This window comes from Callorhinchus milii, unplaced genomic scaffold, assembly GCF_018977255.1.
Source record: "Callorhinchus milii isolate IMCB2004 unplaced genomic scaffold, IMCB_Cmil_1.0 Scaffold14, whole genome shotgun sequence".
Taxonomy (NCBI): Eukaryota; Metazoa; Chordata; class Chondrichthyes; order Chimaeriformes; family Callorhinchidae; genus Callorhinchus; species Callorhinchus milii.
The window spans coordinates 6,545,653-6,562,051 of record NW_024704755.1 but is presented as its reverse complement, the minus strand read 5'-3'; the positions used below and the strand labels follow the sequence as shown (position 1 = coordinate 6,562,051).

The following is a 16,399-nucleotide window of genomic DNA, read 5'->3' as shown; positions in this document are numbered from 1 at the left end:
ACTCGCTTTGAGTTATCTCAACAACTTGATAAGATGCTTTATCAAATGCAAGTATTATTATTATTATTCTTTTTTTAAACTATGAAGACAAATGATAATGAACCACATGTAACATAACATGTTATCAAAGTTAAGTACGACAAAGCCATACGACAAAGTGCGACAAACAATAAATAAATATGCTTGTCTCTGCAGTTTTCGAACGATTTGTATAATACAAAGCGGTGGAAATATTTATTCCTTCACTGACCTCTTCATGTGGATTACCCTGGAGAAATATTTAAGAAATAATAAGAATGAGGGAATTTAGAGTGAATTTCAAAAGTTGCTATAATATACGTTCCTAGCTGCAGGATAATGCTGGAAAAGCATATTCTGTCTGAAATAGGTGAACTTGAGTTCATTGACATTGAGACAAATAGGTTCTTTGTCCCTTTCTCTCCAACATGGAATCTGTAGACTGCTGCAATAGAGCTGTAGGAAGATGAGTGACAGAGGTATAATTAGAGGGAAAATAGCACTGAACGAAAACAGCTTGTGTCCCAAATTAATTTATTGAGTATTTAAACTCCCAAGCAATGAAAACATTAAATGTCAACCCCTTCCAGGCTCACTTCAATGAGTTTGTAACATTGTTATGAAGGCAGTCTGACTTTAATTTCACAAAAACTAACTGATACAGACTTCAATCGATGGAGAGGAAATTACTTTTGAAGCAGGAAATACATTTGATGAAAATATTAATAGATAAGGAAACACAGAGCTTTGCCGTCATAATTCCTGCTCAATGTACCAGGACTGAGGTAAGCAGTAACATTTATGAATGTCACTTATCTTTTTTCTGCGTCTTGCAGCACGTTGGTTCGAGCACTCACCTCGCGAGCAAGAGGACCCCGGTTCAATCCCTGGGCAGGGGAAAGTTTTCTAACTCCACACATCTCAGTTTTCCGTAGCAGTAAGTTGGAACCTGGTTGTTAGTCGATTGACGGATCGCTTTTCTGGGGTTTATAATCCCTTAAAAAAAAATATGGTCACTCAACCCACGACTGTTTGTGGGTCACTGCTGTGCGCAATTGGCTGCCACGTTTCTCCCACAAAATATAATTAATTCATTTTACAGTGGATTCTATGAGGCGCTTTGGGACGTCTTAAAGACATAAGGTGCTTAATCAAATGCAAGGATTGTTACCATTACATAATGTTTTCCTCTTTCTGCAGTCACCTATGCACCTTAGTGGAGGAGTGAGCATTCAATACTGCCATTTTCAAACTGAGAGCAGTGTGGGTTCAAATCCTTGATGATGACACACGCCCTTTAAGATAAACTTTAAATGTTCTTATCTAGTGGTTTCGAAGAATAAATAGTTATTAAAAAAAGGAACATTTCATTTCTTTCAGCCTTCTACAAGAAGAGTTTTTCAGTATCCGTGTTTGAAGCAGAATCAATTGGCTTGGTACCTGTGTAGTATTGCTGCCCTTCTCGTTAAACCACACCTGGAAAGCTGGCAGGATTACACCATTACAGGGAACGTTACGGTATCAGAAGACACATAAAACTCCTTTAAAGAGTGACAAGTGCCAAAGATAGAACAAATCCAGTTGGTACATGGTATACACAAGCCAGCAAAATCAGAGAGTGGTACACCTTTTCAAAATTAAGTGGCTGTTAATTAACAACAACAACTTGGATTTATATAGCGTCCTCCACACCGGACGACGTCTCAGAGCGCTTCACAACAATGGATCCCGGGACCGAGCCGGGGGGAGGCGGGAGGGAAGGTGACCAAATGCGCAGTCGAAACGAAAGGCAACGGGTACTGTTTTGAGGAGAGAGGTCAGAGAGGTCGGGGGGTGCAGAGGAGTGCAGGGACTTGAATACAAGGGTGAGGATCTTGAAATCGATCCTCTCTGGGACAGGCAGCCAGTGCAGTCTGGCCAGGACTGGGGTGATCGAAGAGCGGAGTTTCGTGTGGGTGAGAATGCGGGCGGCAGAGTTTTGAATGATTTGGATTTCATGGCTGGTAGTGGATGGGAGACCCGCGAGGAGGATATTAGAGTAATCCAGCTGAGAGGTGACAAAGGCATGGGCCAGGGTTTTAACACAATAACCCAGCTTTTTTGCTCATGCATTGAGGTCAAAAAAGACGCCCAATAATTAGTCTTGTCTTTGTTTATCAGCCCGGTGGATCCAAGTCAGGGAAAGAGCCGGGCAAATTTGCAACTGATTTTTGCCATTATCTAGTCAAGTGTATGTGGATGCATCAGTATTGTTGTAGGAGTCAAACAACCATTTCCACATGTACCCAGATTCTACATTAGCAGCGCATACCAAACCTACCAACTCTATCTGCAACAAACCTTCAGTCGTAGAATGAGATGTCTTGCACTTAGCCACCTCTTTGTGTGCAGTACGCTGTCCATGGTACAATACTTTAATGTCATGTCTGTGGATGTACCACTACCCATAGCACAGTATTTTAAAATGCTCCTTCGATGTAAATTGCAATTCTTTGTTGATTTGAAGGGTTAACAGAGTCCATTGGCACATTACTTCCAATGTTACACCCTGTTGGTGTTAATGTATTCCACGTTCCGAACTAGTAATTTAATCTATTCACGGACATTTACACCACCTTACAGTGGGAGTCAAACTGGAAGCATTTCTTTGCTTTTTTGCTATTTCTTTAATGCTCTTTTATTGCCATGGCACTGAAAATGAGACTGTAAAACTGGGAAAGCAAAACTTTAACCTTCCTTCAAATCACACTAAAGACGGAACAATACAGGTACACGGCACTTCGAGACACTACCAGTGTGAAGGTCACTATATAAATGGAAGTAGCTGTTGAGCGATACATAAGGTGCAAGAATAAGTCGAAAAATACAGAAATCCTATCAGTAGTTTTATTGAACTTTTTTTTAAAACACAGGAAATAAAAATCTACATAGAAGAAAGCAGGTCAACCATATACATATATTTTTAAAAAGCATTCTCTAGAACTCGGGAGTTATTTTTATAGTAGTTTGACAAAACATTGGAGTACGACACAGGCAGAATTGAAGTTTTCTTCTGAAATAGTGATTTTCAGAACAGTGGTGAAATAACTAAAATCAAACCGAATCAAATCAAAGGTGTTTGAAGTCATCAGAAAACACAGAAGCATTGTTTTATAATTCGACAACGACTCAGTTACATATTAACAGACCTTTGGAAATAATCAATAATAAAACGCTTTTCTTCCAAAAGGGAGAGATTAATGAAAGATGTGAAACACTGCAGTATTGAGGTGGTTAATTCACTGAAAAAGTACATTAAGAAAAAAGATGGGGGGGGGGAGGGGGGAGTAAGAAAGGTATCTTAATATGTGCCATAACAAAGGTGCTTTGCAAGGTCCAGAAAATACAAAAAGGGGTACAATAAAATTGAGTTATAATTTCTCTATTCCCATCCAATTTATCACCTTTGCACATCCAGTTTCTTCAGATCCATGGGGCACTGGAAAGAGTTATTTTTATGGATTTGGAGAATCTACTCAATACCCATCAGAGATTTTTTTTTTTTTGGGGGGGGGGGGGGGAGAGAGAGATACATTTTAGCAACCCTTTCAATTAAACCCTGTAAAATAAGTGCAAAAGGAGCAGCTTAATCCCCAAATTTTGGGGGTATTACACGGTAATAATAGTGTATGCAGCATGCATTGTGTAAAAAGTATATCACTACATGCCATTAAACACTATGGTGTTAGAATACTTAACTCATAATTATTTACAACACATGTATTAACGGTGGCAGCACAGCATTTTAAACACAGGTCAGATTACATAAACTTTTCAAAAACATAAGAAAAAAACACGCAATTTTACAACATAAAAGAGACTAAAGAAAGGGAAAAACATCTTGAACTAAATAGTGCACAAAAATAAATCAATGTAGATGATAAGAAATACTAAGTTAGTTTCTCAAACTCTATCAAAACATTTTTCACTAAAAATGGTGAAAGATCACTATCTTTGAAATAAAAAATCTTTAATTAGTGTTTCTTAATCATGTTACAATGCCTTTTTTTAAAAAACTTATTATCTTTCGGACTTGCTTGCCCATTGAACCCGTTGATTAAAACATATCACCAATCTTGCTCAGCAGTCTTTGACAGAGGCCTGAATTCCACCCAAAGTCTTAGCCTGTAAGACAGGCCACTTTGCTGTAAAATGTGAAATTCTGCAGAATTGTGGAAAATTCTTAAAATTCAATCCTAATTTAAAATATTTCAATTCAGTTTTCATATGGAAGTCGGTTCTTTTTAAAGGATTAAGAATTGTTAATTAAAAATTAAGAATTGTCCACAATTCTCCTGCACAATCTTAAACTTTATTAAAACAAAATGGTCTTGGAGGGCAAGTGTGGAGGAAAATTTCAGGCACCAACAGCTTGTCAATGTGACTCAACAACTCAGTCAACAGGAACCATTATTGCTCCAGGCTCTATGAATGAAGCCAAACTTGCAAGTATTTTTTTTGTTCCTTCAGGTTGCACGTGTAATTTATGTGCTTGTTCATGCTTTATGCCACCGTTCATAGGTAGAACACATTTCTGGTTTCGCCCTGGATCTACCCGAGACAGATTCTGTAAACTACTGATGTTCAAAGGTCTAGAGGAATAGGTTCTTCTCTCACAATGTCTGCACTGTACTGTCAATGGTAAACTTGTTCAGATTTGACAATGTGCTGCACTGATCTGGAAACCTCAAAGGGCACTGTGACCGTATAAACATGGTGCTGCATTTTAATAAACTAACTGTTCATTCGAGTTACTGGTGCAAAAAGACCTGCAAGTCTTTATTTGTCAGCCACTTAAAAGAATTTTGATTCCTGCCAAGCGGTATGTGTTCACCATTTTTAGGAGCACTTCTGTGACCGAATGAAGAACAATAAAAAAAGTGTCACCTTACAAATGAGCACAGTGTTTCCTTCTTATTTTCTCTAAAGGAACTGGACATACTAAAACATACAATTTTTTCTGTTGATAACACAAAAAAACAGCGGTAGTTTTGTAAGTCCAAAGAAACAAATGTGATAGAACACAATACTTCCTCCTGTTTCTGCTGATGCAACAGAAAAACTTTGCCACATGAATATCTTTGTATGCACCAGATGGTGCTTGTGTTCAGAAACACAAATTGCTTGGCCAAACTGGGAGTGAGGAAACCACTCCACTCATAACAATTCAGGCTCAGCATTCTTCCACAAGACTATGTTTGCTCTCGGATCTTGAAATGAATTCTGTTCGATGCAACTTGTGGGTATAGAAAGGTTTTCGTTCTTTTTAGTTTAAGTTTGACTGGAGTGCCTCCAGTGATTTCTGTGGCCTATTAATGGCATGTATTTGTTTTTAATTAGAGCAGTATATGTTAAGATGATTTCCATTTCACGAGCCATCCCAAAAAGTAGACATAATGTGAAGCTAAAATAACTTGTGCAGGGGTGCTGTGAAGTATCTATAGATTACTATTAGATTATAGGTTGACAAAACATGTTTTGGTTTGCAAATCCCAGCAATCAGCAGTAGTCATCACATGCTAAGCAGCATTTTTTTAAAGAAAAAAATAAATGAACATCACGCTACATACTAAAACTCGCACAAATGACTTAGAAATTGATGAACAACATCCAATTCTTCTTGAAGAGATACCAAACACAAATTAGGTGATAACAAAACATGGTCCGTTGTAACTGTCACCCAATGTCATAAAGCACTTCAATGCACAGAGTAAACTGGAGGTTTACTTTACAAACTGTTGATCATCTCATTAAAAACTAATATTTAAACAAGAATAACTAGGGGAAGACTAAACTTTCCACTAAGTTATTAAGATAACGATACATACATTTAAATCTTTAGCAAAATTACCACAAACCCAGTTAAGACCGAGCACAACAACAGGAAGTCTCCTTTATAATTACCAATACTTCGACATAGAACAGCTGGGAAAGCACGACCATAAGCCTTTAATACAACTGCAATACTATTTAACGGAACACTCAAATAGAAGAGATACAGTTTCCAGTACAGATTTGCAATTGTTCCACGTGTCTTTTGGAGCTATGACTCAGGATGCAGTCCGTCACATAAGGCAGAATTTTAGTTTTCCGAGTGCAACATCACGTGTAATTTCTCTACCCACCTTCCTCCCAATATACACCTTACATGTCTGGATGCCTAATTGTTTTAAGTATTTTATGAAACCTACTTTCTGTTTTATGGAATTTGTCAAGTTTTTACTTGGTCAAATTCACACTATCAGCAATTTACCTAGGATCAGGGGAAGTGATTGAGGGCAGTGAGTGGAAACTTTAAGTAGTAGTCAACCCCCTCTCCCTTGCCTACATCCAGGAAAAAGTTGCCAAAATCAGATAATGGAGGCAATTCAAATTCACAATTGCAAACAGTGTAAAGTTGTTACTGTTTGTACACAAACACTCACATTCACATGTACAAAAGATGTGTTCTGTTCTATTTGATGATTGACTGGATATCCACTGATACATCCTATTGTTAAACATCTGCAATTGGTCTTACATTACAAGCATACACCATTGACAACAGGAACAAGCACGAATAAGATGCGATCAGATATTAGGTCCCTTTATGACAGCACAGAATTAAAAGATATTGGAAACAGTTACCAAAATACCATGAGACCAAGTCATCTTGCATCACATTATGGAACAATGCCACCCAACTTTACGCAAATTATTCAATAAAAAGTTTCTGATTTTCAAAGCTATTTTTCAAAGCTTATTTAAGCCCAAATTGACATCAAATTAATAATTTGGGATTCATGTAACAGAATTGTATTAAAAACCCTACCTCAAGGAGAACTGATCCTTAAACTTAGCAATTGGAATTCTTCACTATTTCGGCCCAATAAATGCATTTGCTGTTGCCACTTTATGAATATGAATAGTATGACTGGAACAGATGAGTGCAGTTCTCCTTTTCTTTGCAATTCTGCAGAGCTCGATTTTCAAGATGTCAATAAATATAACAACATCTTATAACTACGGCTACTTCAGTTTTTCAAGAGAAATGCATTACACTGCAGTTTAATTGCGTTGCTGTTCCAGGAGCTTTCATATCTTAAATATGGAAGTGGGATTTTGTTGTGAATTGCGACTTAGAAGACAATGGGTGTAAATTGGGTGGAGATTGACATAACATAAATTGCTCATGGTTAATGAACTGAATGGCCTCTTATCCTGCTGTTATGTTAAAAAACAATATTCTAGTTTTGTTTGAAAGACCTTATTTTATATTTTTGTTTCTCAACATCTCATTATTTGTTTGAATTCCGAGTGGAACAGCTTCCCTGTCATCTCACTAGGCTAACAGACCTCATCTCTACATTTTCCAGACAGCATGTTAGGTAGCGAGCTGGAGATATGGACAGGGGTGGTGGTTGCACAAAGTGATATCCATTCCTTAATTCTTAAAGTCTTTTTAAAAAGAAATTGCAAGCTCATGAAGGTATGTGAAAATTGCATTTTAAAAATAAATAAAATAAATAAATGGATAAAATTAGTGGATGTGGGCGGTATGTTTCTGCAAAGCGTATATTTAGTTATGAAATATTAATCCAAAATAAAAACACTACAGGGCAGATTGACAGAGGGGGAACACTGCAGGGATTTTGTGAACCCGGCTTCTATCAGAAAAACAAAGGTCTGAGATCACACAGTACTTGTTTCACCTCTCTGGCAAAGCTGACCCCAATCCAAATTTTCCTCCAGTGTACTATTGAAGAGAAAGAAGTGTAACAGAAGTATTATCACTGGCTCTATATCCATAACATAATGTCAGTTAAATGTCAGTTTTATCTGCATCCCAGGATCTTTCAGCAGGTAGGGCTATCAGGCACGAGAATAATTCAGAATCTTAATTTTCTGATCTACAATTTAAAAAAAAGTTGTGTGGCAAATCCTGGTTCTATCCTTAAAAAGCACAACCAATCTCAAATGCACATAAGCACATACACACAGACTAAAAAATAACTGCTGGCTCTTCACACAGAACCAGCTTTGTAATATTAAAATCCTTTTCCACTGAAGAAATTATCCGATGCTTTCCCACCCATCTGTTTCCTTACTGGAACAAAAATGTTTTTAAGTATGAAACGTTGACTTCAGACAGTGTAACAGTGCTTCCTTTTGATTGAACCTTTGTGCGTTTTTCTATGAAGATCTTTACTTTTGTTATTAAGACTGAGGTACCACGTCCAAGATTTTCTGGCAGAAGGCGGTTACAGAAACTGCAAGAAGAAAAATGGAGACAAAAAAATGAGTTATTTCCTGATAAAATTATGAAACGTTAACATGTAATCTATAATAAATAATAAGAATCCTTGCATTTGGTGTAAGGATTTATCATGTTGAAACTTCTCAAAGTGCTTTACATGAAATTACTGTCAATAATAGTGACCCGTATCCTCCTCTTCAGTCACCCTCCTATACCTCTCCTGATCCCAACCCCTAGCTCGGGTACAAATCCTTGACTGTCCAGGGCTTGGGGACATCCTCCTGACATGAAAGGCCCTTTGCAAATATAATTTGTTGTTGTGGTTTTTATAGACAAACCTGTTGCTGGTATGGCTACAAATTCCATCAGCCTGATATTTTAAATGCCAGTGTCACAGGAGGCAATGAAACATTCCTTCAATCCCACACCTCACAGCAGACAAAACTACTCATTGGCAACCTGTTGATTTGAGTCTTTATGCAATAGAAATACACAAAGACCCCGCTGACATACTTTGAACCAAAGTATCATAAGGACTAGGTTCTAGGTCAGACAGGATGAGACATGCAATTAATCTTTCACTTTAAATTAGATTTTTTTTCACAAATGAGCTATTCTTCTTGTGGTCATACGTACAGATTATTTGCAAGAGACACTTGGGTTTGTTTTGCCACCGGACTCCAATGTAATAGACAGGAATTCCAGAGAGGATTATGGCAAATCCAATTATGCATTCCACAGGCGTCATCCATATGGATACAACAATCAAGAAGACACAGGCAAGAACGAAGCTGATCGGAAGTATGATGTTGACCTTGAAGATGAAACAAAGAAAGATGTAAAATAGTTTGTAAATATAAAATTGCTTCGCACCTCACCAGTGCAATTTGCTTTTGATTCAAGTACGCTGGATTCTGAAGAACTTTAAAAATATTCTACGACTTTTTTTTAAAAAGCATTAATAGCTTGGGATTGTGTCAGTCTGCTTACCTTGATGGGTCGTTTCAACTCAGGTTTCTTATAACGTAGCCACATCATCCCAATAATTGCCAGCGCAATGCATAACCAGTTGAAGAAGCTGAAGAAATTGATGACAGAGAAGATGTCGTTGGAAAATGCGTATAGCAAAGTCATCAAACACTGGAAAATAGAGAAAAAAAATGTGTTTAGAAATAAAATAACAAGAAAAAAGTTCCCATGTTTTATATATATATGTATATATTACTTAACATAAAGAGATATTAAAAATCCTTCCATTTGATAATAATCCTTGCATTTGATATAGTGCCTTATCACACTGTCGAGTCGTCTCAATGCACTTCACTGTAACGTGCAGTGACTGTAGGTGAAGGTGGCAGGCAGTTCCTGCACAGCAATGACCCACAAACAGCTGTGGCCACTCATTCTTCTGGTTGGTGAAGCAATTGACGTTTTGACATTTGATTGATTCAGGTCAATGGAGCAACATGACTGAGAGCCAGCTTGCACAAGCTGAGCAATGAGACTTGTCTCCGCTCGGTTGCTAAATCCAATTTTAATGGCAGGACATTTTTAAATTTGTCTCCTTGGAATGGCTCCAGAAACTAACCAAGTCTTTTGCTGATGTCAGGCCCTGTTAGCTCAAGTTTGCAATGGTTGTGGGTTGGAGGTATAACAGTGGTTACACCACAAGCAATTACATGCAGGTCTTGTGGAAGTTTGGTGTGGTTCCCAATCAATTACATAACAATTTCAATTCAAAATACCCTCAACTCTTGTACTGAACCTCGTTCAACCAGAGAGATTTGCTGGACAAAAAGATCGTCCCTCTTCCAAAACAGATGTTATTGTAATCGATGGTCCAATGCCAAATTAAGCAATAGATCTGAACTTTAATAAGCAATGTGGAACATAGTCCCTTCAACCCTGTGAACTTTGAATCAGCCCAGACTGAGGGATGACATTTTTTCTTTTCTCTCTCTCTGTAATTGTCCTGTGTGAAACGAGTGAGCAGTTGCAAACATGACTAGAAATCCACAATAATTAAACCAATTATAATCCTGCGTAAATTAACACTTTTAGTCAGTTGTGGATTCTGATGGATCAGAAACGTTCTCTAAAATTTGATTAGTTGCAATTGGTGAAGATTCCAAAATGAGGGCATACTTTGGTTACAGGTTCACGAAAAGTGCTCGAAAAGTCAAGCCTTTCATTTGCCATGTGAACCTGCAGTTTCCTTTGACCTCGTGTTTGTCACGCTTAAGGCTGTTATCCTCACTCAAGCACATATGATTAGGGAATATTGTGCCTTACTGACAGATTCACTTGATCTTATTGTTTTTCACTTGGATAGCGCAGTCATAAGACAACTCTTGTTTTTTGCCAAAAACTGTATCTGAATTTTATTTATCTCAGGAATCTGCTTTTGACACCTTATGTTTCTTCCATTGTTGATATGCAGAGCGTTCACTTTCCCGAGATACAAGCAAAACCATTTACCAATCCAGGCAACTGTTTTCATCATGAACAAAACCTCAGATTGGTCATTCATTTCATGGCTGTTTGAGGGACATGGCTCTGCACAAATTAGCTGCCGCATTCACCTACACATAATCACTCCACTTAATAGTAAATCTTGTGAAGCCCTTTGAGACATCCTACAGTGAAAGGCGCTATATCAAATGCAAGGAAATGCAAGGATAAGTTAAATCACACAGATACTCTTTCTTTCTCATGAAACAAGTAGTTCCAGGATGTTTGGCAAGTGCCAGCATAAGTGGTTTCCATCTTAATCAATGAACTGAAAGGCAGCCAGCAACTGAATCTGGATGTTAAAATGTAAGGGTTACGGGCGATGCTGTTCAAATACACTTCCTGTACTTACCTCCTTGTTCTTATCATGTCTGAAGGAAATACGACAGGTTCCAAAAGCAAGAGAAGCAGTCCATCATCTACACCCACCCACTGGAACAGGTTTAGGTTTTGGAATCCGTTATAACAACTGCCTATGCAACACCCAATTTGATTTGTAATCAACTATATTTTTGTAAAACAGCCAATTCACTTTACAGTATATTCTGTGAAGCGCTGTGAGACGTTTCAAAGATGTAATAAGGCGCTATATCAAATGCAAGGATTATTATTTATATTTTTGTTAAACGTTTCAGCACTTTTTAATGTAAAAGATGCTCTAGGAATCCAAGCTTTTATTATGAGCAATTGTTTGCCACTTGGTACTAGGATTCAGAGATACTCACAGTAAATATTAATGATGGCAGCGGTGTATAGAGCTTCGGGTGTATCATAGAGAGGAGGCTAGGCAAGTGACCTTCTCGTGAGCCAACAAAGAACAACCTGCAAATAACAAAGCACTTCAAACACTGAAGACAAATTTGCATAGTAAATGTAGGACACGTAAGCATTTGCTGTAGATACAGCCAATCGACTTGTATTGATCAGGTCTGATAAATCTTCAGAACATCAGGCATCAGGATACTATGATGAAGCAAGAAGTCACTTGAATTTCTGAAGCACTTTTTGATTCAACTTGACTTGGTCAGCATTATCTCAATAGTCCTAATGAAACCCATCTGTATGCGCTAAGGACTTAGTGCAGTATGAGTTTGTGCTAACAGTTTCACAGGCTAAAATACATCATGTATTTAAAAGCTCATTTACACAGCGGGTAATCCCTTTCTTTGGAATTTGCACTGCTGTACGTCTGCCAGTTGGATTCTGGAGCTTGGCCTAATAAAGACAGGTAAAGCAGTTCATCCACCCCTGTATTTGGATCAAACACAACTCAGCCACCTCTCAGAATCTGGTTTTACAGGTCGAGGTAACATACTATAGCCTGACCAACGGGAGGACAATAAATCCCTTATTGATGCAGTGTTATTTTAAAATGTATCTTTAATCTTCGAGCAAGTTATGTCAATAAAAGCTTTAAGTAAATAAATAGTTCCATTAGCCATCAAGTTCAGTATAAAATTCCACCATTTAATTTACCTGGATGAGGTGAACAGAGATCCATTGACAGATCCAAAACACGAGAGTCCTACAAACACTGGTATAATCCAGGCCATCACTCCCAGATGGATGTTACCAAAATCCTGCAAATATAGCAAGGAAAATAGGATGAAAAAAGTTGGACAGAAATTAAGTACTGTCACTTCACCGCTACAGTCAATATTGTGTTATTTTGTCTCATATTTGTGCATAGTTAGTAAGAAGTAGGTGGCTTAATAAACATGTTCAATCACTTACCACAGCAACAGCCTCAGACTGGAGCATGGTCTCTGGAGACAAGGTTGTAAAATATGCCAGATTGGTAAGCACGTACACAATGGTCACTATGGGCAAGGAGATGATGATAGCACGAGGTAGATTCCTGAAGAAGAAAGAAAGTTACTGAAGGAAAGCATGGAACAAACTTTTCATATTTAGTAGCATTCACATCGCATTTCTAAATTTTTGTGTTACATAGATCCACAGCACCAAAACAAGTCGTTCAGCCCAACTAATAAGTGCTTTGGTTATTCTCGCTGCCAGCCTCCACCCATACTATTGCCCCCTCCCTTTCTATTCCCTTTTCCCTCATGTATGCATCAAGTTTCCTTTTAAATTGAGACAGGAGGCAAAGCAATCCCGGGATTGTTATCAACAGATGTTGCAGGTCAGGACTAAGCATGGGGCTTAAAACTGTGTATTTTGGTAAAGTTATTATTGCACTATGCTATCCAAAGTTCACAAGTGTAAACATTCAGGAGTTGCATTGATGAGTATCATATATACACACTCATTAAACATTGTGCGCCCAAACAAATACTCTGTGTGGACACTGCACCCTTAAAACTAGAACTGCATCCTCATTCCAAATGAGCCACAAAGACAAAGCTGATTTCCTGCACTCATGGATATACTTGCAATTTTAGATTTTCACAGAACTTCACATATATACAAATACACATTCTAACCAACCAAACCATGCTAATCAGATATAGATTAGTTACAAGAAACCATTTTAAATAACCACATTCTGATGAGGACAAAAGCAGGGAAGTAAGTGTCTTTACCAGTAGCGAGAAACCAGATTGACTGGTATAGTTAATCACAGCTCCTGGAGCCGAGAACAACATCACAATATACAATACAAAATTACATTTGTAAAGTGCCTTTCATGTTCCAAAGTGCTGAATAGTCAGGGTTTGGGACCCGAGTGGGGGAGGGGTGTTGGGATCAGGGAGGATGGAGGGCAGATGAAGACACGATCAAGGAGGGCCTTGAGGCGTTCCTTGAAGGAAGTAAGGGAGGAAAAGGGGAAAGTAATGTGGGATAACAACAATATGTATTGATATAAACCCCTTGTTCGTGTCTCGGAGAGATAAACAGAGGCGGAGCCCGACTCCCACCCTTAATTTTCCTGCCCCTGGAAGAGAAGAGAAAAGCACACTGAGGCTTTGAATTTGAAAGCGGCAATATCTTATTGTTCACCTTGTCACACCATTGCCAAATGTTGTAAATGAAGTATTAGATATTGTTCTAAAGCATAAAGCAATGACACTTGCTTACATTGGTAGTTGCTATGAAGGGTGTGGAGCTGTTGAGCTATTTTTTCTGGGAAAACACGCTTTTCACTCATCGTTGCCAAAGAAAGAAAGAACCTAGATTTTTAAAGCCTCTGATCATGTTGAAATTTCTCAAAGCAATTACAGTAATAATTACTGGCAAATGTAATGAATGTATTTTTGTTGGCAAACTTGACATCCATTTTATGTACAGCAAGTTCCCACTAAGAAGCCATGAGGTAAATAAATAATTTATCTGGAGGAATTTGTGGCTAGGACATCAGGAGAGACTCCCTCCATGAATATATTCTGATAGCAGTTCAATATGCTGGATTAAAAAAGGTTAGCAGAAACCTCAGCTTGATATTAAACAGGTAAAAAGGTGAATTTAATGCAGCATTCATAGCAATTAGTTTCCCCCCCAATAATGGCTGTGGCCGAACTGATAAAAGAGCTCTGATTTTGTCCACTGTGGGAAGGTTGGGAGCTGAAATCCCCAGCACAGTGGGGGGAGGGGATGTTTTTTTAGCTGCTTATAAACTGACAAATAATGGGAAAGGAGGGGAATGGAGAGAGAGAGAGAGAGAGAGAGGAGCTTATTAAATAGTAAACAAAATATTAAATAGTTAAGTATACCGTATGATAAGACATTACAATTTTTTTTTCTACGAGATTTCTTTAGGTCTTTAAAATTGTGTCAAGTTGTTTAATTTCTTTAAGCAATCCGTTATTTGCTAGTCTGCTTTCAAACAGCTTGCAAGCACTTTAAATGCGTGCTGAAAGAAGGCAGAGTCAAGGGCAGCTTTCTATGTAGATTTAATCACCACTGTGCCGGATTCATATCTAGTGCTAAAACATGATACAGAACCTTTTTGGGGCACTTCTCCAACAAATAAGAGAAAACGCCATAGCTATATATCTAGTTAAGTTCACCCGTCCCCCGCTCTCGCCCACCCCCCCACCACCCGCCTCGGTGTCATCTGTCTCTAGTCAGAGATCAAAATAGATCGTGTCCCAAATTTCAGCCTCTGACATACCAAAGAGGACACATTCCAACCGCAGAGATCGAGGAAAGATTGCAGCGCGAGCTAATAGGAACTATGCTTCTTTGACACAGATTTATTGGGTGAGGGAAGAGGAAAGAGAGGAGGTTCCACTCAAAGATGGAACTCTCTGCTGTCTCAGAGTAACAAACCCAGCCTAAAAAGGGCAGCACAGTGCAAACCAGCTTCAGCGAGTATTTAAAACTTGCTGCTCTCTGCACCGGAAGATCAAAGATATATTCCTATCACTATCCTTGCTTCCAATTCCTACCGAGAAGAAGCTATTGTTTTGCCATCCTCCCATTGACAAATGTACTGGAAACCTTAATAATTATCCCATGATAGGCTTGGGAGAGACTGAATTTAGTCTCTGTATCCTGGGATTATTATTAAGATTATTGAACAGTAATTATCCAAAAAAACAGGAAAAAATTGGGTGGTGCTTGGTGTGTGATTTTTTTAAACTCGGAATTTATCAGTGAAAATGGGTAAAAACCTCTATTAATGGTCTTTTATTGATAGCCTTAGTAAATATACAAATATCGCTGTACTCACTTATATGGTTCGATCATTTCCTCAGTGACAAAATTCAAGTAATTCCTGCAATGATTGAGAGAATATACATCAATGAAAAGGCAGAATGTAGAGCATTGTATATATAAACTGAGTAAAGTAATACTTTTAAATAGTTAAAAGTTAATCAGCTCAAAGGGAGAACGAACCCCAATAAATGATTATTTTTCAAATTCCCCTGTTTTATATTACCCCCAGGATCATTTTTAAATACAGCACAACCAACAGTGCTCCAGAAAATGTCTCCAATATATCAAAAAAATATTGTGCAAGCACCAGAAATCTGACCATTTAGAACAATGTATATTCTGTACTCTGTATATTCTGGGGAAAAATTCTCCCTTATGCTTATTTTTAATTGAGTTGGGAAACAGACATTTTCTGCCAGTAAAAAACAAGGGGAAAAAAAAAGAGGATTAATGTCTCAATTTTAGGTTGCAAAATTCTTATAGTTTGCTGATGACCGAGTCAGTGAGGAGGATATTCTGCTCGTCAGCATGTGCCAAGCCACTGAGGTCACGTGAAACCCGAGTACACAGGTCAAAGCAATAAACAATCCGGATAAGAAAAATACTTCCACTTGATATACGCTCACCACATCACAACAATATCTCAAAGCCTTCACAGGCTATTGATGCCAAGTGTAGTGACTGTTGGTTGGAAAATACAGCAGCTATTTTGTGCACAGCAAAGTCCTACAAAAAGACATGAAGTGAATGTCAATTAATCTGGAGCATTGCTGGCCAGGACACTGGGAGAATCTCTCTTCTCTTTTTGAATAATGAATGCCATGGAAACTTTGGCGTCAACCTGAATAGGCTAGACTGGGCTTCGGTTTAACATCTTCCCATTTGGCACACTCTTTTTTAAAAAAAGCAAATGGGCGAAAGATGGCACTGAATTGTTTTTACAACAGCTTTGTAAGGGAGAGAAAAAAATTGTCA

The 16,399-nt window shown here is 38.1% G+C and overlaps 1 protein-coding gene across 1 annotated transcript in view; it reads right to left on the bottom strand.

Moving 5' to 3' along the window:
* Positions 1-2,890: 2,890 nt before the first annotated feature.
* Positions 2,891-16,399, bottom strand: part of slc7a5 (solute carrier family 7 member 5) — a 34,311-nt gene continuing 20,802 nt past the window's right edge. The window contains exons 4-10 of the mRNA XM_007889571.2: positions 15,438-15,482; positions 12,539-12,662; positions 12,281-12,384; positions 11,530-11,626; positions 9,284-9,433; positions 8,930-9,107; positions 2,891-8,306 (exon numbers count right to left, since the gene is read on the bottom strand). Of these exons, the coding sequence (XP_007887762.2) occupies positions 8,254-8,306; positions 8,930-9,107; positions 9,284-9,433; positions 11,530-11,626; positions 12,281-12,384; positions 12,539-12,662; positions 15,438-15,482 (751 nt within the window). The 3' untranslated portion in view covers positions 2,891-8,253. The remainder of the gene's footprint in view (positions 8,307-8,929; positions 9,108-9,283; positions 9,434-11,529; positions 11,627-12,280; positions 12,385-12,538; positions 12,663-15,437; positions 15,483-16,399) is intronic.